General features: G+C 50.1%; 2 protein-coding genes across 2 annotated transcripts in view; one reads left to right on the top strand and one right to left on the bottom strand.

The window, feature by feature from the left end:
* Positions 1–18,752, top strand: part of BAZ1B (bromodomain adjacent to zinc finger domain 1B) — a 62,782-nt gene extending 44,030 nt beyond the window's left edge. Inside the window, exons 14-20 of the mRNA XM_004705991.2 lie at positions 9,005–9,152; positions 10,045–10,192; positions 13,262–13,380; positions 15,396–15,544; positions 16,583–16,686; positions 16,798–17,123; positions 17,542–18,752. Coding sequence (XP_004706048.2) covers positions 9,005–9,152; positions 10,045–10,192; positions 13,262–13,380; positions 15,396–15,544; positions 16,583–16,686; positions 16,798–17,123; positions 17,542–17,627 — 1,080 coding nt within the window. The 3' untranslated portion in view covers positions 17,628–18,752. The remainder of the gene's footprint in view (positions 1–9,004; positions 9,153–10,044; positions 10,193–13,261; positions 13,381–15,395; positions 15,545–16,582; positions 16,687–16,797; positions 17,124–17,541) is intronic.
* A 4,555-nt stretch (positions 18,753–23,307) lies between these two features.
* FZD9 (frizzled class receptor 9) lies at positions 23,308–24,659 on the bottom strand (the record flags this gene model as incomplete). Its single annotated transcript, XM_004705990.2, has 1 exon — positions 23,308–24,659. A coding segment is annotated over one exon (1,146 nt), but the record flags the coding sequence as incomplete, so codon positions are not given.

Genomic DNA, 24,659 nt, shown 5'->3' with positions numbered 1-24,659 from the left:
TGCACATACAATTCTGTTCTATGGTGTGTGCACATTAATTCTGTTCTATGGTGTGTGCACATTAATTCTGTTCTGTGGTGTGTGCACATTAATTCTGTTCTGTGGTGTGTGCACATTAATTCTGTTCTGTGGTGTGTGCACATTAATTCTGTTCTATGGTGTGTGCACATACAATTCTGTTCTATGGTGTGTGCACAAGAGACTTGAAAGCAGAGACTCGAAAAACAGATCTTTGAACACGGTTCTTCTCACCCCCTCCCCTTTTTTCTTTTTGTACACCAATCTTAATTGCAGCCTTGTTCCTTCTTCAGTCAGGTCAACTTCCTTTGGGCTGTGGCCCCTGGGCCCTGCATGCTCAGCCTTGATTCTGTGGCCTTGACCTCTGCCTCTACCTGGGGCTGGGTGTGGCCCTCCTGGGCAAGTGTTAATAAAGCACTTTCTTTAGCTCTGGGAGGTAGCCTACTCCACCAGAAAGCTTGGTGTCCAAAGAACCGCTCTCAGCTCTTCCCGCGGTGCCCTGTGCAATCTCCTCTTCTGCTGCCGTCATTTCTCTGACGAAACTCTGCCTACCGTGCTGCCACTTGCTTCTGGTGTGAGCCTTTTCGTTGACCAGTGTTGGAAGCTCTCTGTCCTGCGTGTCTAGGAGGTTCAGCACTCTGGGCCAAAAGATGGTCTCCACGCCCATCTCTGGTCGTTGGTGCAGTGGCCCCTTTCACCTCTTTTATAGGCTCCCCAAACCTAGTGGGAAAGCAAAATGGCTACCTCATTAGGGTTCCAGACTCAGACATGTCCTTATTTGCATGGTCCTAAGGAGCCCTGGTGGCCGAGTGGTTATACTGTAGGCTGCTAGCTGCAAGGCCAGGGTTTTGAAACCACCAGGTGCTCTTTGAAGGTAGAAGGTTTTCCACTCCCCTGAGTTACTTACTGTCTTAGAAACTCACAGAGGCAGTTCTACCAAGTGAGACGGACTCTCGTTGTGATTGTGGTTTACCTCTGATGGCAAGTGATGCTGGGCCTCCTGGCATGTGCTCTTTGGGGAAATGTCTTTTATTAGGATAGAGTTATTTGTCTTTTTGGTAAATTATTAAAGTTTTATATATTTTTTGGTTATTAAATTCTTGCTGGATATCTGTTTCTGAACATATTTTCCCAGATGGTAACTTGTCTTTTTACTTTTTTGTAGTCATTTGATGAACAAAAGTATTTTTATGAAGTCCCATTTATTTATTATTTTGCTATTTGTGCTTTTGTTGTTCTAGTATGTAATTCATTGTTTTTTGTTTTTTTATTCATTTTTATAGGGGCTCATACAACTCTTATCACAATCACAGTCCATACATACTTCAATTGTGTAAAGCACATTTGTACATTCACTGCCCTCATCATCCTCAAAACATTTGCTCTCCGCTTAAGCCCCTGGCATCATCTCCTCATACCCCCCCCCCATAAACCCTAGATAATTTATAAATTATTATTTTGTCATATCTTGCCCTGTCCAACTTCTCCCTTTACCCATCTTTCTGTTTTCCGTCCCCCAGGGAGGATGTTATATGTAGATCCTTGTAATGGGTTCCCCCTTTCCACCCCACCTCCCTCCACTCTCTGGGTATCATCAGCTTTCTTCGCCACATTTGCTTATGCACCCATTTGTCTTCAGTGATTATATCAGAGGCGAGCACACAGTGATAAGATTTTTTTGTTCTTTGATAACTGGTAACTGATCCTTTCGGCACCTCGTGATTACACAGGATGGTGTGCTTCTTCCATGTGGGCTTTGTTGCTTCTCAGCTAGATGACCACTTGTTTACCTTCAAGCCTTTAAGATCCCAGACACTATCTTTTGATAGTCAGGCACCATCAGCTTTCACCACATTTGCTTATGCACCTGCTTTGTCTTCAGTGATTGTGTTGGGAAGGTGAGCATCATGGAATGCTAGTTTAATAGAACAAAGTATTCTTGCATTGAGGGGGTACTTGAGTGGAGGCCCAATGTCCATCTGCTACCTTAATATTAAACTTATACATATATGCACATAGATCTAGTTCCACATCCTCATATATAAATATATTTACATATGTACATGCCTTTATTTAGACCTCTATAAATGCCCTTTACCTCCTAGCTCTTTCCTTTATTTCCTTTTACTTTCTTCTTGTCCTACTATCATGTTCAGCCTTCATTAGGGTTTCAATACTTCCTCTTGGTTACATTACCCTTGGTCATACCCTACCAGGCCTCCTACACCCTCCTCACCACCCATTTGGATCACTTGTTCCCGTGTCCCTGGGTTTGTTAACACCACTACCTTTCCCCCCACCTCCCCCTCTCCCATGTCCCCGCGGAACTGTCTGTCCCATTGTTTTCTCCTCCAGATTGTTCATCCAGCCTGTCTTATTTAGACAGACCTGCAGAGATAAAACATGCACAAAAACAAGACAGAGCAAAACCAAGCAACAAAAGAAAACTAAACAACAACAAGCTAATGACAAAAACCAAAACAACACAACAAAAAAGAAAAGCTTGTAGTTAGTTCAAGGCTGTTTGTTGGCCTTTAGGAGTGTTTTCCAGTTGAGTTTGTTGGGATGCCAAGCCCTGGCCCCAAAATCTATTTTTGGTATTCCCTGGGGACTTTCTCACTTTGCTCCCCTTGCTGCTCTGTTGCATGCCCTTAGTGCTTCACCCTGGTGTGGTGGGATCAGATTGGGCGGGATTCCTACACTGTGTCTCCAGTGTTAATTCATTGTTAAAAGGGAGGCCCAATAGCACTGTCAACGTCTTTTGGATGAACATTGTATTGTTCTAGTTTTCACAGTTGGTTTAAGTACATTTTCACTTTCTTTGTGTGTGTGATGTATGGCATGCATTTATTTCTAATTTCCCAAGTACCATCATTAAAGAGACTCTTTAATCCCCCACTGCATGCACTTAGCACCTGTGTCAAGAGTCAGGTGGCCATAGCTCTACTGGTTTATTTCTGGATTTACAGTTCTCATTCCATTGGTTTGTGTGTCGGTTGTTATACTAGGAGCTGCATGATAGATTTAAAAATCAGCACATGTCAGCCCTCCTCCTTTGTCCTGGTTTTTCAACATTGATTTTTTTCTAATTTAGTCATCTCTTGCCATTTTGTGTATAACATTGAAGATTGAATTTTTTTTTTCTCCTTTTTTTCCGGAAAGTGCTGTTGGGATTTTTCTTCTTTCCTTCTTTAAATTGTACTTTGTTACTGAGAAATATACCCAGGACAACATAACACCAATTTCAGCTATTTTCACATTTACAGGCACATTTCAGTGCCTTTTTCTTTAGCTGTGCCCTCACCCTCTCCATCACCACCACCTCACTGCCCATTGAGGGTCCTGTGTAATCTTCACAGTTGCTGTGTTGACTTGGATTCCCTGTAGATTGTTCTCAAAGGAGCACAATGCTCAGAGCAGATGCTTTAGTTAAAGCTGAACAGCAGTTCCAGCCCGCCTGGCACTGCAGGAGAAGCACTGGACTGGCGACTTCATGGTCTGCAGTGTGCACCGCCAGCTACTCTGCGGTTGTCTGCTCCCGTGAAAATGAACCTTCTCAGAAACCCTATAGAGCAGTGCTGTGAGTTGCCCTCGACTTGAAAGCACTGGGTATTGCTCACTTTTAAGAAGACTTTGGGGAATACTTTTGGTTTAAGTGTTACCTCAGGGCAATAATTTCAGGGACTCCTCCAGCTCAAAGACTGGAGCCTATAGCATTTGAAATACTGTGCTGAAGATATGATAAAATACTAATAATTATAAATTATCAAGGGTTGGGGGGAAGGGGGAGGCGGGGAAAAATGAGCTGACACCAAGAGCTCGGGTGGAAAGCGGGTGCTGTGAGAATGATGAAGTCAACATATGTACTAATGTGCTGGACACGAGTGACGTATATGCAGATTGTGATGAGTTGTATGAGCCCCTAACAAAATGATTATTTAATAATTAAAAAAAACCCTGCTACATTTAAAAAAAGAAATACTGTACTGCGTTTCCCCCTTTTTGTTTGGGATTCTTCTATCAAATCTTTTATCTGAATGTTTATAATGATCCAGACTTCACGGAGACAGTTTATCCACACATCCTATATCCACTTCCTCTGATTCCTGACTGTCCAAGAAGGTTGTTCGAATTTTGATTTGAGATGATGTTGATAGTATAGATTGCTTTAGGTAGGATTGACATCGCAACAATCTATCAACATGGAACATCTTCCTATTTACTAAAATCACAGCAACATTTAACAATTTCCACTTTATAAATACGCTTTCACGTCCCTGATTAAATTTATTGCTAAGTATTTTATTCTCTTAGATGCTGCTGTAAATAGAATCATTTCCTTAATAACTCCCCTTTCAGATTTCTTACAGCTGGTATAAGCCCAGTGAACTTCTGTTGACTTTATGCTTTGCAAAAGCTCTAGTGACTTTTATTTCATGTTTTTGTGTTTCCCATATATAGGGTCATGCCATCCATGAATAGAGATTATTTACTTTTTTCCCAGTCTAGATACCCTTTTTTTGGGGGGGTTATTACTATGGCTAGGACTTATAATGTAATACTAAGTAGAAGCTGTGAGAGTGAGGCACGCCCTCTTCCCCAATACCTCCCACTTGTCTTGTTTCAAGGGGAACTATTGTGATTGTTGACGTTCCTTATGAATACCCTGAATTCTGTGGAAGAACTTCTATTCCTGTCTTGAGGTTTTTCATTAAGAAGGAATGTTGAGCTTTACCAAATGCTTTATTTTGCATCTTATAGAGATGATTCTGTCGTTGTATTGATGAAGTATATTGTGTTGATTGGTTTTTCTTTTGTTTTGTTTTTTATGCATTTTGTAGGTTTTTGTTTGTTTTTGAATCGAGAGTACGTATATACTCTTATGCATGCGTGGAAGATGCCACGTGGACATGTGTATGCTGTTATGCTGTAGGTTCTGTTTTGCTGGTATTTAGTTTTGGATTTTTGCATCTCTGTTATGTCCCGACGCTTCCTGGCTGGTGGTTGTCTTCTCATGTGTTACCTGTTTAGCTTGGCTATCAGGGCTATTACATTCTGTGTTCTTCCTGGTTGCGCAGCACCTAGATAGTCTTCTTGGGCATTAGTTGGTTCACTGTCCTCTTGCTGTCTGTTCTCAGTAGATGTGATTTCCCACCTTGTTGGGCCTCCTGAGGTTTTGCTTTCATTTCAGTACAGTACAGAGGAGCCTCCTCCTTGACATCCTCTCTCACAGTCACAGCTGTCCTTGGCTGTTTCTTTTCCTTCTCAGTGAGAACCAGTAGCTGTAGAATCCTCATGAAGTTCTTTCTGAACCCTCCGCTTCACAATGACGAGACCTCTTTATAGCCTTCCAGGTGAGGCTTGATTCTTGCACTGTTTGGGAAGGAAAATGCGAATACTTTGCAGGCTTAACCTTGGGGCCCAGGCATTCATGGGACGCATGGAAAAAGTTTCTTGGAAAATCAATTAGATTGCCTACTAAGTTGTTCCACAGTGTCCTACATTAAAATGGCCTTATGCTTTACAAGCTCCCATCAAAGGTCAGCCTTGCCATCGTCTGAAAATTTCCACTTTGCTTTGTTTTGAAGGTTTCCACTTGGCAAGAGCCCAGCGTCTTTCAACCGGTGATTGTATGATTTTACGCCAATTCTAATCTGGGCTTCAGTTTCCTTATTTGTAAAAGTAGATTATCGCAAATCCCTCTTTTGTAGTAGTTGATGACTCTAAATAGTGAAAGCTTATTTCCTTTGCACTGAATGGGGAAGGTGCTGTAGAAATTGGCCAAATCCTGGGTTTTGTTTGATTCTGGTTTACTTTGGTTGCATTTGTCCTGACAACCCGATGATCTCTTTTTCCATTTTAAACTTTCTTTTGGGCAGGAATGTAATCTGAAAGCCCGGGACAGCCCGGCCAAGATAACAGTATCGCCTTTCCCTTAAGCTAAGGAGTGCACGGACTACTGGCTCTCCTGTCCTGGTGTATGGACTTGGGAACAAGGGGCTGACTTTATTTATTTACATGTTGTGCTAGAGCAGTGGTTCTCAACCTTCCTAATGCCGTAACCCTTTTATACAGTTCCTCATGTTGTGGTGACCCCCAACCATAAAATTATTTTCGTTGCTACTTTATAACTGTAATGGATCGTCATGTAAATATCTGCTATGCAGGATATATTTTCATTGTTACAAATTGAACATCATTCAAGCATCGTGATTCATCACAAAAACAAGATGTCATTCTATATTGTGAATATTTATTTCTAGTTACAAATCAATGAAATTTTATCTTTAAGCATGGTATAGCATGGGTAACATTCTTCACGCCAGGTACTCAGAAGTGGGCGTATCTGCATGGAGGTGGACCCGCCTGGAGATGGTGTCTCAGTTCCTAAGACCATCTGTGAACAGGTGGTTCGACCCCTGAAGGAGTCGAGGCCCACAGGTAGAGAACCACTGCGCTAGAGGATTCTAGGGTTCCACTGGGACTGCTGGTGAGCGTCCCAGCAGCAGTGCAGGGCAGTGTCACTGCATCGCCCCTTGCTGAGGGCCCCAAACTCATTCTGCAGCTGTGGGTGTGGTTTCATTAGTACTGATCTAACTATGAGAGAGAGAGAGTGTGTGTGTGGGGGGGGGTTTCTCTCATATTCCCTGGGTAGCTTGGTGTTTTGTGCAATGGGGAGACCAGGTATATTTTTGTCCAAATCTGGAGTTTTGGCCCTTAAAAGTAGAGGCTGGGTCAAGTCTCAACTGGTTTGATCTAAGTGGGTGACTCTGGGTCTAGTGCAGTGGTTCTCAACCTTCCTAATGCTGCGACCCTTTAATATAGTTCCTCATGTTGTGGTGACCCCCAACCATAAAATTATTTTCGTTGCTATTTCATAACTGTCATTTTGCTACTGTTATGAATTGTGTGACCCCTGTGAAAGGGTCGTCCGACCCCCAAAGGTGTTGAGACCACAGGTTAAGAATCGCTGGTCTAGCGGGAGGCTGGCTGTTATCCAGGGTGTTGGGATTGAAGAGTGTTGAATTGGGGACCTGGAGTCCTAGATTAGGGCAAACTTTGAATGGCTCTGAGCTGTCTTTCTGTGTCAGATGATGATATCGAATGTTTATCGAAGCACTAATCCTAACTGCCAAAGTAGGGAATGGCTGAAGGGGCATTCAGCCCCATAAAGATTTAGTCTTAGAAACTCTATGGTTGCTATGATTTGTTTTTTCTTTTCCCAAGAGGAACTTTATAATATATAAGTTATATCTCCAGGGGGTTAAGTACTTAGCTTATTTATAGAATCTCTTCTATTAAAAAAATCCATCTGGCCAGATGCAATACTTAGTGCTTAATTTGTGCAATTAATAAGAGTAAAAAGTTTTGTGTGGGAGGGGGGGAAAAGGAAAATGAGCTGATTCCGGGAACCCAAGAGGCAAGTGAATTTTGGGAATGATGAAGGCAACAAATGAATAGATGTGCTCTACACAATTGATCTATGTATTGTGATGAATTTTATGAGCCCCAATAAATTGATTAAAAAAAAAAAAGTTTTGTGTGTAGGTGATTTTCTTGAATACTTGTATTCAGTACCTCTGATTGTCCACTAGAGGACAACAAAGCCCATTTGTAGCTACTATTTTTGAAGTATTCTCAATAAATTCTCTAAGCACTGTGAACCTAAAATTCTTCAGTTTATTTTCCACTGGAAAGATTTGGTTACTCTTAAAATAGAACATCTATAGATGGCGCTGCCTGCCAGAGAGGCTTATCTCCTCTCACTAGGATTAGGCTTGGAACCCAGCATCTGGACTACCAGAGCTCGCTCTGCCCCTTGGTCACTCTAGCTGGAAGTCCGTGCTTCCAGGATACTGGTGTTCTCTCAGAGGAAGGCTATGTCCTGACAGCTGGAGGTTAAGCGTTCAGCTGCTGACTGGCCGCCCTACAGAAGAGTACATGGTGAGCAGGTCTGTTTTTCGTAGAGACCTCTGCTTGGTCACCGTAGGCTGCCTAGGGCAGGGCAGTGGTGCTGCTGGTGGTACATCTGTTGGCAGGAGGAGCCAGGGTGTGAAGGTGGCCGCTCAGGCCATGGTTAGTGTGAGGAGCCAGCTGGGCAGCCTGCGTCCGTGTGCTCACAGTGGCTATGTGATGCTTGTGCTTCACCTGTCTGTCTTCATGTTCCCCTTCAGCCACGCTGGGTGCCTGGTCCGTAGATCAGAAATGCTTTGAAAACACCAAACAGTGTCCTTCTGACTGACAGTCAGACAAATCAGTTAACCCCCAATGTCACTTCTGTGGAACAAAGTGCCTTAGAGTGTCTTTTTTAGTGGAAAGGGTGGCATTTACCTTTGAAATTTTCTGATGGAAGAAAATGGTGCATCCAGCAGAACTTTCAAGTTTCCATTTTCATTAGAATTTGGTAGGGGTGGGATGCTCACGAGTATAAGGGAGCCAATGTGTAGGAGGCAGGGAAGGAAAAAAATGCTTGGAGCCTGATTGGTAGTAATTTTACGATACTGTTTGATGTGATTAAACGTTATATGTATTAACTCCCCGTGTTTTAAAAAAATTGAGTGCTATAGCATAGTCAAGAGTAGTGCTTTGTGTCAAAGGCCTGTACCTGACTGAGTCATAAAGTGGCTCGTAGGTACTGCTCAGGACTCCTGGGTCTGCTCTGGGGTGGCAGTGACGTGCAGGAAGCAGAGCTTTCTCAGCCATGTGGCCTTGTTGCATTACTCTTGCTCTAAACAGCCTGAATCTTTAAGTGAATTTTATTAGAAGAGACACCTCCCACTCCCAGCTCTGTCCAAGTCCCTTGACGTGTGCCCCTCCATTCAGAGCCTTGCTGTCTTCTGTAACAATAAAGGAGTTAGATTTTAGGGGCTCTGGGGGGGAGCTGTGCTAAGGGATCTGCCTCATCCACATCTAGTTTTAGAAGAATCCCCATTTCATGTCTTCAAGGTCATTGTTGTAATGCTTGCCCAATCTGTTCTCTGTCTAGGTTGCATCTGCACTAGAAAAATGGAAGGCAGCAATCCGAGAAGCTCAGACCTTTTCTAGAATGCATGTTCTACTTGGCATGCTTGATGCCTGTATCAAGTGGGATATGTCAGCAGAAAATGCTCGGTGCAAAGTTTGCCGAAAGAAAGGTAAGGGGGCGCTGGAGTTGCTCCCATGCACATGTGGAGGAGCGGGCTCTTCCTGCTCCCAGAAGCCTGTATGGGGCAGCCTGGGCAATCCTTCTGACAGGCCACAAGCTTTCCTTTTCAACAGAAACAGACTTAGTGCATCTGATCTCAGAGCTTGATCTGTAGGCATCTGTGAAGTAAGACAGGACTGGCTGACAGGAGTGTGTCCTCGTGCTCGGTGGGGAAGACTTGGTTGGAGGTCCTGTCTTCCCACCAGCACATAGAGCCAGGTTGTCCTGAGTCTATGGGGGAGGATGGCGCTATTGCTGCCAACTCCCCAGGGACTGACTGCTCAGTGCTCACTGTTCATTGAGAATTAGGCAGTGGTTACATTACCAAGAATGGAAATCCTATGAAGAAACATTCAGCTACTGTAAAAGCCCCTCTTGGAGGAAGGGGGAAGTGGAAGAGCGACCCTGTCTGGTCGGTGAGAGGTCTCTTGACAGCTGGAGAAACATTGGAGGTGCTGAGGAGGGGGGAGGAGGAAGGGCAGCACTGTACTCCTCATAGGGGGTGCAGCTCTTGGCAGGTGAGGAGCGTAAGCAGCATGTCCTTCTGTCCTTTGGATTTTGTAACCTCCCAATGAATCTCCTAATGGTCTTGAACCGCCTTGGCAGAGCAGATCTAGGGGGTTTCGAGTCAGGACAGCTGATCCCCCGGTGCCTGCCATTCAAGCTCAGTTTGTGCTACCTGTCCTTTCAGAAGGGTTCTTGGGGTTTTGCCAGGGCGGGTGTGTGCTGGGCTGTTGTACTGTTTGCTTTCTTGAGCCTGATTGAAGGGGAGCCGCTCTCTCTTACAACTCATTGCTGGAGTCACACTTCTGACGGGGCCGTGTGTATTTACCTCTGTGCAGGTGAGGATGACAAACTGATCCTGTGTGACGAGTGCAATAAAGCCTTCCACCTGTTCTGTCTTCGGCCGGCCCTCTATGAAGTTCCAGATGGCGAGTGGCAGTGCCCAGCCTGCCAGCCTGCTACCGCCAGGCGCAACTCCCGGGGCAGGTGAGACCTTTTCCTCTTAACACTGAGTAAGTCACTCTTATCAGTGAGCGTCAGTTATTCCGACAGGGCAAGTGTAAGGGGCTCTGAGACCATCTTTTGGCCAGAGAGTCTGATCATTGCAAGGGTCACCGTAGGAGCTCAGAGCGCTGTGGCTAATTTAATTTGGGCTAAATGTTGCCTTGGCTGGGTCTGCTGCCACTTACATATTGTGTCTTTCCAGAAGTTATTTTGCCTTTTGTTTCCACACTGGCCACTATTTTGTTGTTTGTGGTGGTTTTGCATCCTCTCCCTGCTAAATTTGCCAAGGAAATGCCCCACTCTCCATGTGGCTGTGAGGTGGTGCAAGGGAGGGCAGCACGTAGGCACCCTGGCTTGATGTTTGATAACACCCCCCACTCCACCCCCTACCCCAGCAGTATTACCCAGGTATTTCTGACGGAGGGGTCAAATCCTTACTACCGAACGCGTAGCTGCCCATGCACCACTGACATTTCACTACTTTTCTGGTAGCGTGTTTAGAATGAATTGTTCCTCCTCTGGGTTCCAGTGAGCTTGAGACCTCTCAGTAGTGTCCAGTGCCCCCGAACCCTTGCACCTATGGGGGAATTTGTCTCTTAGGACTCCACAGCCCAGCTGAAACGTCACTCCCTTTTTGAAACATTCTCAGAATGAGTTGTTCCCCTGTTTCTACCTGAGCTGGTGATTTCTCAGCAGTGTGGCTGCACCCTGCTTTTAGGATGGGTTTGTCCACGACTGCCTACCCAGCGAGGTGGTGAGTGGCTTGAGAAATGAAAGGACTCGATAAATAAATATATGTCCATATCTCTATTCTCCTGTCATTGTATATAAATGTATTATATATGTACATGCCTGTGTTTGGACTTCTGTAAATGTCCTATGCCTCCCAGTTCTTTCCTCTATTTCCTTTTACCTTCCTCCCTTCCCGCTATCATGTTTGGCCTTCATTCGAGTTTTGGTAATTCCTCTCAGCTACATTGCCCTTGATCAAGCCCCCCCAAGCGCATCCTATGCCCTCCTCGTCTTCAATTTTTAGATTACATATAATTATTTATGAAGTATTAACGGTAGCAGATGGACATTGGGCCTCCACTCAAGTACTCCCTAAACACAAGAACAATTTGTTCTACTAATATGTCACTTTGTGATGTTCAACCTCCCTGACACGATCGCTGAAGACAAATGGGTGCATAAGCGAATGTGGTGAAGAAAGCTGATGGTGCCTGGCTATCAAAAGATATAGCGTATGGGATCTTCAAAGCTTGAAGATACACAAGTGGCCATCTAACTCAGAAGCAAAGCCCACATGGAAGAAGCATGTCAGCCTGTGTGATCATGAGGTGTCGATGGGATCAGGTATCAGGCATCAAAGACCCAAAACAAAACAAACAAAAAGCATATCAATGGAAATGAGGAGGGGCGCGGAGTGGAGACCCAAAGCCCATCAGTAATCAGCTGGACACCCCCTGTCAGAACGGCCACAAGGAAGAGAAGACCAGTCAGGTTGCAGTGTAGCGCTGATGAAATACACAACCGTCCTCTTGTTCTTTAATGCTTCCCCCCCCCCCACCATGACCTCAGTTCTGTTTTACAAATCTGGCTAGACCAGAATATGTGTACTGGTACAGATAAGAGCTCGCAACACATGGAATCCAGAACAGATAAACCCCTCAGGACCAATAAGGGGAGCAGCGATACTAGGAGGGTAAAGGGTTGGGTGGAGTAAAGTGTAAGTGATCACAGTGATCAACGTATGGCCCCAATCCCTGGGGGACAGAAAACAGAAAAGGGGTGAAATGAGGCAGCAGTCAGTGTAAGACATGAAGAAAAAAAAGGGAAGAATGTATAAATTGTCAAGGGGGCATGGGGGAGGGGAGGGCAGGGTGGGTGGGGGCTGAAGGAAAAATGAGCTGATCCCAGGGGCTGAAGTAGAAAGAAAATGTCTTGAAAAAGATGATGGCAACATATGTACAGATATATTTGACAAAATGAATATGTGTATGGATTGTGAAAAGAGACGTAAGAGCTCCCAATAAAATAAAATTAAAACTTAAAAGAAAAAAAGAAAAAGTGACTTAAAAAAAAAAAAAAAAGACAGGACTCTTTATTTAAAACACACCTTAACTCCAGAAAGGCCAAATGTAGGTGCCCTCCCTTCCCCCTTTTAATAGTTTTGTTGGCATATAGTTTATATATCATACAAGAGTTGTTTGATCACCACCACAGTCGATTTCAGAGCATTTTCTTTTTTCATACTGGTTGTTACCTTGCTAGTCCCTGCAACCTTCCCCACCATGCCTAGTAAGTATTGGGTCTTGGGGTCTTGTAGAGAGGAGCCACCTCCTGTGTGCCCCATTCTGCATGCTGACCTGTGAGGCGGTGAGAGGGCAACACAAATAGGCTATCTGACTTGGGCTTTCTTTTCAAGGGCTGAGCTGTTTGATCCTGACCCCTTCCCTCCCCAACAGTTTTACTAGGGCATTTCTCCGTTCCAGCCACACTGACATGAGGCACGCTGCTTTGCTGTGGCGGGGCTTTGGACCAGCTGTTCTGAGCTGGGATTACCATGGCTTTGATGGTACAATCATCTGCAAGCTGTTTCAGCTCTTGGAAGGGGGCCATTAAGGTGGAGTTAACACCTGTCTGGGCTCTGTTTATCCTTTGTCCACCCCGGAGTTGGGGACACCTTTTAATACCTGAAGTGTTACATTATCTGGCTTTTTACTGAGACAAAAGGATTAGTGTTTTGAATTGTTTCAGGGCCCAGAGGTTGAGTTTGAATCACAGGTCGTGATATCTGTTGCCATTGCTGTCTTATTTGCGTGATCTGGGTCTTGTGAAGAGAGCTGGGCTGTTGAAGCTTAGATTTTAATTTTATTTCTTGTGTCCTGGCCTGAATTCAGACCCCAACCCACCCCCCTGCTAATTATCAGATGTATGTAGTCTGTGAAGATAGAAAAGTTGCCCAGAACCTTGTAGAAAGAACTTCGGCCATCTCCGGGGCCACTTTTGGCTAGAACCATTGGCTTATGTGCTTTTTCCTTGTCACAGGAATTACACTGAAGAGTCTGCCACTGAGGACAGTGAAGATGAGGAGAGCGACTCAGAGGAAGAAGAGGAGGAGGAAGAGGAGGAGGAGGAGGAAGATTATGAGGTGGCAGGGTTGCGATGTAAGTATTCCATTTGCCTTCATAGTTACCCCTACAGACTTCGAGGCTGACAGCCGGGCAGCTAGGTTGGCACCAGATGAATCAGTGTTGCCATTTTCCTGTCTTCCCAGTCCCCGGCATGTTGTGGCTGTAGGTCAGCTGTCATGTCTTCAAAGTGGTTTTATGAGATGCCACTTAACTACCCTCCTAAGTAGGAAGTTGGCTTGGTCCCCAAGCATCAAGCGGTGGCAGACCCACCGGGTCTGAGATCTGGCGGTGTTTGGGCCACAGAAGAACCACAGCAGCGGGGCTGCCGTTTTAGGCCCCGAGGGGCAGGGAATTGCCGGTCAAGAGTGGGCAGCTGTACTCTTGGCAGAGCTCTCAGGGACATCTTCTCTTCAGACACTGATGGCCTCTCCCTGGGCTCACCATGACGATGGGCTGGTTTGAAACGAGAAGGCTGGTTTTCCTATGATTTGAACCCAAAACAAACTCAGTGCTAGCCTGTCTATGTGGGCTCATAATGACCCCTGTATAGGGTTCGCAACGCTGTGGATCTTTACAGGAGGAAATAGCCTCATTTTTCTCTCTTGGAGCCGCTGGTGGGTTTGAACTACTGACACTTAGGTGATCATGCCACCAGGTCTCCTTTTCCCCATGGAGTAGGCATTATCTCTTTAGGTAGGTTCAGACTCTGTCTTACTGGATGCCAGTAGGACAAAAGGGAGACCTTGTCATGTAGGCTCACTTCGTGGACTCATACATCTTGGTGGGTAAACTTAAAGTCCCATCATCTTTCTTTTTTTTAAACAGCCTCACTCTTTACAAAACCGCCTTCTTTGTAGGTAAGGAGAAAAGAGACCACCAATCCCGGCGTAATTTCCTCCGTTTCTGTGAGGCCTCCCTTGTGTTTGTTCATGAGTCCTCACGTGTCCCAGGACAAGTGGACAGGCAGTCAGTAGGAAGCCCTTACCCACCAGCCACATTCATGGTCTGGATCCCATTTGACGTCAGATGCCGAGTAGACCAACACCCTGACTCCTTTCACTTCTCACTCTCTGTTGCTCTTTCCAGTGTGTTTTTCCTCTCCAGGTTTCCAAGGCCCCTCCAGCCAGAAGTGTCTCGGAGGTGTTTGGGACTTCAGAACCCTTTTTTAGTTCACCAAGGAGATGGCTCCATGGGGCAGACCCTCAAGGGCAGCCCAAGTTCCATTCTTGGCATTGGCATCTCTTTCTCTCTCACTAGTCTTGAGTGAGGGACCCTGAAATAGCAGAACGGTGTGCCTGGTTGGTGAAACATGAGCGATTGAGTCTAGACCTGTGGCCCCTCCATGCCCTGATCTCTGGCCAGTCTGGCCTCCCCCTTTCCAGAGTTAGCGAGACAAAGTCCAGGCAGCTGTCAGTGGAGAAGTCAGAATTCTTTGAGAGCTCGTGCTGAGCAGTGTTGACATACCTGCCATCAGCATCTGGTGTGAGCTCAGGCACTCAGAGCCGAGGCAGCGGCCATACATCCTCTTAGGGGGTCTGGGCAGGGCTGCTCTAGAAGCACCCTAAACCATTGACTAGACCGACAAGAAAGCAAGACTCCTCCAACCCCCCATGGGGTCCAGCGAGAGAGACAGGAGGCCTCATGGAAGTGTGAGCCTTTCTGTGGAAAGCCTGGGTCCGTGTAGGCTCCTTTGGGAGTGAGGACATGATGACACCCTGTGTCCCCAGCCTCTTCTGTCTCCGTGTGCAGCGACTCCTGCAGGGCCCTCGTTTCTGGGCATAGCTGGAGGGTCCCCTAAAGGCAATGGGTTTCTGAATGCCTGTTACAGACCCTTGGGAGTTGAAGAAGATAGCCAGTCCCCCTTTCTTGCTGCTGCTTCTGGAAGGGGTGGCATGTAGCTCCCATGCCCTTTGAGGCAGACAGGAGGAATGTCATCCAGAACTGACCACAAGAAGTCACCTTGTCGGATGGCCCCTGCTCCCCACTCACCCACGAACATGCTCCCGGCCTCCTCAGCTGTTCTACTCTGAATCCCATTTTTCATTCAGTGAGACCTCGGAGGACCATTCGGGGCAAGCAGAGTGTCACCCCTCTGGTAGCACGGCCTGGCCGGCGGCCTGGGAAGAAGCCGCATCCTGCTCGGAGGTCTCGGCTGAAGGCACCTCCTGTCGATGACGCCGCCGAGGTGGATGAACTAGTAAGACTGAGCTCTCGGCTTCCTGCTTTTTGGTTTCTCACCCCCATCCCATCCCTCGCCCTGCACGAGGAAGCCATTAGGCAACAGGTGGGAGCTTCCCCCACTCCTCACCCCCTTTGGAGGCTGATAAGGGTAGGTCTGTGAGCAGACAGAGACCCAGGCCCTCCAAGAACAGCTATGTCAGGCATCCCCTGCTAGCCTGCAAATCCCATCTCCTTTAGCGAGCAGGCAGCCGCAGCTTGTCAGGCTTCTAAAATAGTCCCCTGTGTCTCCAGTGGGCTCAAAGGGGCTGGGTGGATGCGGTGGGAATGTCAGCAATGCTGGCGCTTCGCCTGCTGTTGGGTCTCCTGCTGACAGTTGTTCGGGGAGGGACTCAGGCACCCCCACCCCCTCAGCCGGAATCCCATGCCTTTGCCTGAGATTTCCCTTGCAGCTTAAAGGCCAAAAAGAGGCTCCTAAAAGCGTGCTTGTTTCCACAGATCAGGTTGGGGCTGATGATGCCATAGAGCAAGTCGTTAGGGAGATGAGGGTATAAAGGAGTCTCCCATGGAGACGTCTGCTGACTCCCTTCAGCCCCAGTTGTCTGGGGCTTCCTGGGAGAGACCCGCCCCCTTCTCCAGGGCGGCTGAGGCCGTGGTTCCACAGGCCTGTAGTGGACGAGCTCAGTCTCAGAACCACCCCCACCCCCCAGAAGTGGCTGCAGGTGGTCTGGGTACTGTCCTTGAGTAGCCCCATCCCTGGGTCCTCTGCTCTCAAGACCAGGGGCCCTTTCTAGTCAACTACTGCCACTCATGCGCCAGCTGCCGTCTGCCCTGTGCTGCTGTGGCCAGCATTCCCCAGGGAGGATGGGGCCCATGGGCTGATGGGGCTGCTGCTTCCTGTGCTGAGGGGGCTCCGACTGGAATTCCCGACCCAGACGATGATTGAACTTGCTGTTTGCCCTGCTCCTTCGCTTTCTTCTCTCACAGCTGACATGCCCTCTGCCCTGTCCCCTCCCTCCCCTATTTGTAACAATATGTCATCTGTCTTTGGTGCCAGATACTTCAAACCAAGCGGAGCTCCCGCAGGCAGAGCCTGGAGCTGCAGAAGTGTGAAGAGATCCTCCACAAGCTGGTGAAGTACCGCTTCAGCTGGCCTTTCAGGTGAGCTCCCAGCTGTCACCAGGGAGGGGGGAGGGCCATCGCCCAGGCTCCCTGACCCCTTTCTCTGCCTGGGAGAGGGCAGCTCTTAGTCCAGCACTTTCTTCTCCGTAGGGAGCCTGTGACCCGCGATGAGGCCGAGGACTACTACGATGTGGTCACCCACCCCATGGACCTTCAGACCATGCAGAACAAGTGCTCCTGTGGGAGCTACCGCTCCGTGCAGGAGTTCCTCACCGATGTGAAGCAAGTGTTTGCCAACGCGGAGCTGTACAACTGTCGCGGCAGCCCCGTTCTCAGTTGCATGGCAAAGACGGAACAGTGTCTGGTGGCCCTGCTACATAAACACCTTCCAGGCCACGCGTATGTACGCCGGAAACGCAAGAAGTTTCCTGACCGGCTCCCTGACGACGAAGGGGACAGTGAGCCAGAGCCTGTTGGTCAGTCCAGGGGACGAAGACAGAGGAAGTAGAGAGGCAGGGCCTGGTAAGGGAGCTGAGGGTGAGGGAGACATCGCTGAGGGGTCCGCCTTCAAGCAGAGGTCTCTGTGGCGTCTCCTATTAGGCTGCTGGTCTCTGCACAGTAAGCTGATGGGCAAAATAGGCCCTTCGCCCTGCTCCTGTGTTTTCAGGAAAGATGTCTGGGTCACACTTTCTGTGGGAACCCAGTTGCTTCTCCTTTCTTCTCCCTAAGGAACAGGTCCCTCCCACTAGGCTGCCAGAAGAGGGACAGGTCCCTGGCTTCCAGGGAAGGGACTGTGGGGTGTCACAGGCCCCTGGGGAACTGGTGGTGGTATAGTCAGTGATGTTTGTGTCCATTCCTGGCCTTAAGCCTGTCCTCTGTCTCCCCTTCCCTCAGGTGACGTAGCCGTGAGTGTGCCAATCAGAACTCTTCACCAGCATCCTGAAACCTTCCGAGTTTTTGAGCTGAGCTTGGCAGAGTGAAGGGTTGTTTCCTGGAGCCATTCATAACCCTCCCCAAACCCCCACTTCCTTTGTAACAACTCCTCTCCACCCCTCCTCACCCCACCCCCTCCAGAAAAGAAAAAAAGAAAAAAACAAACAAACGAAGGCACTTCACGGAGAGACTGGCGTCCTGCTTAGAATCATGCACAGAAGCTGGACTTGGGGGATCTGGCCGGCGGGTGTTGGAGCTCAGCCCACCCACGTGCCAGGCAAGCTCTTGGGGGAACAGATGAAAAGCAGGAAGGCGCGAAATGTTTAATTTTTTAAATGGACTTTTCTAGTTATTAAAAGTGGCTTGTTTCCGCAGTGCTCTTGTATAAAGAACATCTTGTAAAGTTCCTGTCACCTTGCTTTGGCACATGTACAGTACAATTTCTATGATGATGTGTTTGCTTTACTGTCCCCTGCTCCCCCGCCCAGCCTTGGACCTGCCAGGAAATGGGGCTGGAGGCTCATCAAGGTAGGGAAGGGGGCGCCACCCATCCCTGCCACAGTGGTTGGCTCCGCCCCTTCCACAGTCTCTGGAACCCCCTGCGCACCTGGGAGTGGGGGTGAGGTCCTGCCTGGACCCCGCCCACAGGAGGGCTGGCCCTGGGGATGACATTTAGGCAACACTTTGTAGTCTTTCCCTTTTATGTCCGATTTTGATAAAAAATACAAAACAGGGTTTAATTTTCTTTTCTATCAACGAAGTTTTGATTATCTGAGTGCCGAAGCTCTTGTGTAACTATTTACTTGAAAGCCAGAGAAGTGCCGAGGGACGGCACTGCCGAGAGCTGGGAAATGAGAGCCTCTGGAACCCATTTGCACGGACCTTGTCAGTCGCTGTGTCCGCCCTCCTCCCCCAGGGCTGCCATGGGCACGGGGCAGACCCTTCCCCACAGGCTGGGCTCTGAGTTCGTACTGACAGGGCAGGGCCAGCCTCCCCACGCCAGCCGCTCCTGCTTGGACTCCATGCGCGCCCACTGTGAGACTGCTCTCCTGCTTCAGTTACATCCAGATGTTGATTTATCGTCTTTAAGGAGGAAGGGGTCCCATTTAAAGGGTGAACTTGTAATAAATTGGAATTTCAAATAAACATCATGTACTTGTGTTTATAAAGAACATCATTCTGGCAAATCTTTCTTTGTGCTGGTGGGAGGGGGTGGTGGTTGGGAGTGGGGAGTGCAGCCTGCAAAGGCCTGGCCTGCGGACTGAGGACACCCCTTCACCTCCACCCCCAGCATTTAACTGGAGCTCAGCTTCTTCCGCCACGGGCGGCCTTTCCAACGTGGCAGAAGCCTGACTTTGCGTCTGTCTAAACCCCCGGACAAAATCCATCTGGAACTTCTAAGCATTGGGGGGTGGGGTGGGGTGTTTGAAGTCTTCAGTAGGGGTTTATGTTAGCCTTCAGGTGGTTGGTTTGGGGGAAACGCCTGACATTTACTAAAGTTATTTCAAGAAACATTGAAAACAGAACGGAACAGCCAGAAGCATGAATTTCCATGTGCTTGGCTGCAACTCTGCCACCACAGGGTCAGCCTTGTCTCATACATGCCTTCATGTTCTGTGCTGGGTGCTTTTCTTAAACAGCGGGTGCTGCCTCCAGGAGCCTCTGCTGTGATCCCAGGACCGGGGAGCAGCAGCAGCAGGTCAGCTGTAAGCAAGACCATGGTGGAGGCTCTGCCCCTGACTCACTTCTTGGCCTTGATGAGCCCGGGTCCCACCCAGGCCCGTGTGGACCAAAGTCCAGTTGTCGAGGCCTATAAGAATTCATCCTGAGCAACTACTGTAACCAACTTTTGCCTGAACTTGACCAGGGGAAGGAGGAAGTGAATTAACCACTGTCTCAGTTGGCTCAAAGCCTGGAGGTTCCCTTAGGTGGGGTGACACCTATCTATTACCTGGACCCTGGAGAGAAAACATCTCAATCCGGGGGCTGCGCAGCCTTGTCCTTAACACACAGATACCCTGTCCCCATCATTTCCATGCCCCTCTACACTGAGTATTCCTTGGTAGTGTGGTGGGCTATGCACTGAGCTGCTTAGCAATTTGACCCCAGTCTTCTCCAGAGAAAGATGAGCTTTCTACTCTGGGAAACCAACTGGAGCTCTACCACTTGGCTATGACTTGGAGTTGACTTAAGAATGGCAGTGAATTTGAGCCCCTTTATTAAACCGTGTCAGCTGGAGATAAGCTGCAAGGTAGTGTAATTGGGCCTTCATCCAGGAGCCCGGTGGTTATAGAGGATTACATACCTGTGGAGCTGCTAATGGCAAGGTCAGCAGTTCGAATCCAACAGCCGCTCCACAGGAGAAAGATGAGGCTTTCTACTGTAAAGAGTTGACAGTCTCAGAATTCACGGGCAGCTCTACCCTGCCCTATAAGGTTGCTAGGTGTCAAAATCGATTCCATGGTGATGCGCATTTTTGGTTTGCTGGCCACCGCAGATTGCCAGCCTCTGAGTACAGTGCTTGGGAGAAGATTCTGTGCATCTGTTTAGCTCGGGCATGACAGCCAGCACGAATTGCTTGTCCAGTTTCAAACTGGCATTTGACGAGATAGGCATGGTGGGAGGGAGCCCGCTACCATTTCCTGGCCCACTTAGGTCAAGTCCTGTTCCTGAGGTGGGGTGGGCCCTTAGGCTCACAGGAGGGTGCTTGTTGGGCCCTGTGACCTTGCCTAGGGACTATATCCTAATCCTGTCCATGATTTCCTCCTGTCGGGACTAGTAGCTACTGATTATCAAACCTACTCCCCCCCTACACACACCCCCAACTCTGCCTTTGCCCACCATTGGCCCTGCTGACGTCTGTAAACTTGAATTGTGTCCGTGGAAACTGACTAGAAGGGGTTCCTGGTGAGTTGACATTGGGCTACTAATGATAAGGTTGGCAGTTCAAAGCCAGCATCTGCCCCCCTTGGGAGAGGGAGAAACATGAAGCTGTCTGCTCTGGTAACAATGTATAACGTTGAACGCCCTATATAGGATTGCTGTCTGGTTTGAGTTTATGAGGTCAAGGCTGAGTTCTGTTAACTCAAGGCCCTTAACATACACAGGCGGTGTGTGCGTGTGTGTACTATGTGCATGTGTGTGTGTACGTGCGTACATGCTGCACTTAGCAGACCCAGACATGGGAGCACCAAAGTGTCCGGCAATGTACCTGCCAGCAGGTGTTGGTTTCTGAGTGTTTTTAGCTCCCCCACCCCCTTTTTTTTTTCTATATGGCTTTTGAATTTTCCTTTATAAGGACAAGATTCCGTTGTGGAGGGGGGCTTTTGTCTACTCCGGTACACCCTCAGCAGCCCCCACCCCCACCCCACACTTTGCCATTTCTTTAGCTAGATCCTCCCTAGGTTATAAAAACCTGGAGGAGACAACATTTGGAATGAAACTAGGAGAGGACAGGAATCCTTTAACCCAGTGGTTAGGACTCAGGTTCAAGTCCTAGCTCTGCGGGGGAAATACAAGTTTTGTCAATGTCACCCATTTCCCCCAAATTAAATCCCTGAAGGATCCCCACTGAAGCCTTCAAAATGTTCCCTCCCCTTTCAATGAGATGCTTCAAATGGTGATTTAACACACCCCCCCCCCGAATTTAGATAGAAGTGAGGTTCAAATATAAAACAAAACAAAAACTCACTGTTACTGAGTTGATTCTGACACAGCGACCCTACAGGACAGGGTAGAACTGTCCCCGTGGGACAGGAAATCTTTATTGGCGTAGAAACCATATTTTTCTCCCCTTCTGGCTCAGGGGCAGGAAGGAAGCCCCATCACCCTGCAGAGCGGCTGCAGGTGGTCTCGGGTTGCTGACATTTCAGTTAGCACCACGCCACAGGGCTCCTACAGGGAGGTCCAGAGAGGTTTAAAAGCCAGTTTGAGGGCACTGGCTGTGCAGCCTTGGGCCTGCCGAGCCCTCTCCAGCCCTGTGCCTTCCCAGGATGAGAGGGCCCGCCAGGAGGAGCCTGGGGAAGGGCCTTATAACAACAGGGCAGCCATGCCCACTTTCAAGACTTTTCTGGACTCCTCCAGACTTTCCCAGAATGTCTTTGGAGGCAGATCCCCCTGGGGATCTCCCACCGGCTTGTCCAGCACCCCGGTGCACTGGCCCAGGAGCGTGAACCGGAACCACAGAGCTCCTTCCTACCAACCTCTGCCCATACACTGTCCACCCACCTCCTGGTCCAGCCACAGGCCCTTGTCCCTTCATCCTCCCATCACTGTGGCCTGCAGCCCAGCTCCTGCGGCCACTGTGCCCACTGCTCATTCCGGGAAGTCGGCCTGCACCCTCTCCCTCGGGACGCAGGGTATGAGGACCCCATGGAGTCACTGCTCATGAGCAAGGATGGGAGAAATGGCTACGATGGGTGCAGGGATCACCAGCCGGCCCTGTGTCATTACCGCCCCCCTCCCCCCATCCAGATGGAGGGAATGTGATCCCACCTGTTCTGGGACTGGCAGTGGGGGACAGGCAGGGGATTCTGGCTCAGCCCCACTCCTATCAGGTCTAGGGCACAGTACCCCCTTCCTTCCCATCAGTAAGGCCTTCATTTCCTTCTACAGTGAGGTTGGCAGGGAGGGGGCTGGGCTCTTGGAGCTTCCTGGCCATGACAATGAGTGCTGGCACCCAGGGACAGAAATCAAGGCCCTCACGGGGGCTGGCAGCACTGGGACCAAGGTGGATCCCAGGGGGCTGACGCTAAGCTGGTGGGGGGCCTTGGGACACCTAACAAGGAACAGGGCAGGTCTCAGCGGCCCTGGGTGTTCCTGCACACACTCAAGAGACATGGCACCTTCCCGACCCTGGGCACCTGAACACCCATGTTGCCACTTCACGCCTTGCTCCACTGGTCCCCTTCCTTTGGGCATGTGCTGGAATCCTAACTCCTACTTTGTGTCTGTGCCGAGATACCCACGTGCCAGACCCATCTCCACTGCTCCCCCATCTGCCCCAGAGACATGAGCTGGTGCCCTGACAGCGGCTCTGAGGATGGGGTGGGGGGACACAACAGTGATTGTAGAGGCCAATTGATCGGAGCCTCCAGCCTCAGCCCCCCAGCACGGGATTGCACCGCCACCGACGCGCCTGTAGGGGGCAGCCGGAGCAGGTACCGCAGACACCCCGGAGCCCAGGACACCCTCACTTAATATGCCAATCAGGCAAGTAAGTCTGTCTGGAAAGAGGAAACACGTATCTCGCCCACCCCCTCCTCCAACAAACAGTTAAACGTCCTGGGGGCAGAGTTGGGGGTCCCCTGGCATCCCGGCCACTCCGTGGGGCACAAGGTTCAGGCCTCAGACCAACACTCTGACCTATCAGGAGCGCACTCATCCACCCACGCCCCCACTGCACCACACAGCTGGGGGCAGGGGGCTGCCTCCCGATTGGTGAGAGCCAGAAAGGGGTGTGTGTGTGAGTGGGAACCTCCATCCCCTGGACCCCCGCTCCCAGGGGAGCCCAGTCTCAACCCAGCTCTGCTCACCGGGCCACGCCTCCGGATCCCCGCCGCCCTCCACCTTGCCCCTTCCGCTGCCCGAGAGGACTCGGTCGTACCACTTGGGGGTTTATTCCAGTCCCAGCTTCCAGAGAAACTCAACAATAAATTACATCATTAAATAAACGCCCTGCTGGCTCGTGTCCCCGCCACCCTCCCTGTCCCCAGCCCCTCCCAGCACCTTGCAGGGCTCCGTGGGGGTGAGGGCCGCGAGCCCCCGTGGACCCTGACAAGCGAGGGGTTGAAGGCGCCCCCGCTGCCCTGGTGCTCCGGTCCTTGGCGCCCACTTGCCTGACCTTGACAGCTGGGCAGCTGCTAGCCAGCTGTCCCTTCGGGAGGGGGAGGGCTGATAGGGGGGCCGCCGCCGCTGCCGCCCCAGGCCTGTCCCTAGAGGTGCGTGGGGTTTTCCAGAGAGGGGTCCGTCTTAGTCATGTGCAAGACCACAGTGGGGGCCTTGTAGTGGCAGTGGGGGCCCCGGCCGTAGCCCCCGGGTGTCCGGCAGGCCTTGGCCCGCGCGCGGCCGGCAGCCATCTTGCGGTGGCACAGGCTCTGCCAGCTCTGGAAAGTCTTGGAGCTCCACACCCACACGCCACTGGTGATGCCCACCACGAGCGACATGAGGATCTTGAGCATAAAGACCGCCACGGTGGGCACTGAGCCCCCTTGCAGCGAGCAGTCCCTGCGGCCTCCGGGCACGGCCGCCGCCCTGCACTGCTGCTCCGTGGCGCGCAGGCGCCAGAAGTCCATGTTGAGGCGCTCGTAGACGTAGCACACGATGACGCAGGTGGCGGGCACCGTGTAGAGGATGGAGAAGACGCCGATCTTGACCATGAGCTTCTCCAGCTTCTCGGTGTTGGTGCCCCCCGTCTTCATGATCTTGCGGATGTGGAAGAGGGCCACGAAGCCCGTCAGGAGGAAGCTGGTGCCGAGCACCAGGTAGCAGGAGAGAGGCACCAGCACGAAGCCCGTGAGCGCCGCCGCGTCCATGCTGGCCACGTAGCACAGCCCGGTCAGCTCGTCCCCGGCCACCTTGCGCAGGGTCAGGATGACGATGGTCTTGAGGGCGGGCAGCCCCCAGGCCGCAAGGTGGAAGTAGCTGCCATGGGCCTCGATGGCCTCGTGGCCCCATTTCTTGCCGGCCGCCAGGAACCAGGTGAGGGTCAGGACCACCCACCACAGCGAGCTGGCCATGCCGAAGTAGTAGAGCAACAGGAAGACGAGCGTGCAGCCCGTGTTCTCCAGGCCCTCCTGGATCACGTACAGCGCGCCTGCCTCCTGGTCGCAGGCCACGCTCTGGGCGCCGGCCACGGCGCGGATGAGGAAGGCCAGCGAGTAGACGTTGTAGCACATGGACAGGAAGATGATGGGCCGCTCGGGGTACTGGAACCGGTGAGGCTCCAGCAGGAAGGTGAGCACGGTGAAGGCGGTGGAGAAGAAGCAGAGCGCCGACCACACGGCCATCCAGACGAGCGCGAAGTCCTTGTCGCGCCGCGACCAGAACACCTCGACGCCCGGCCCGCAGCGCGGCGCGCA

This window comes from Echinops telfairi, unplaced genomic scaffold (assembly GCF_000313985.2).
Source record: "Echinops telfairi isolate 266 unplaced genomic scaffold, ASM31398v2 ScPeMD7_5;HRSCAF=22, whole genome shotgun sequence".
In the NCBI taxonomy this organism is placed as follows: Eukaryota; Metazoa; Chordata; class Mammalia; order Afrosoricida; family Tenrecidae; genus Echinops; species Echinops telfairi.
Note: the sequence above shows the minus strand (reverse complement) of the source record. Positions and strands in the feature narration are given on the sequence as shown.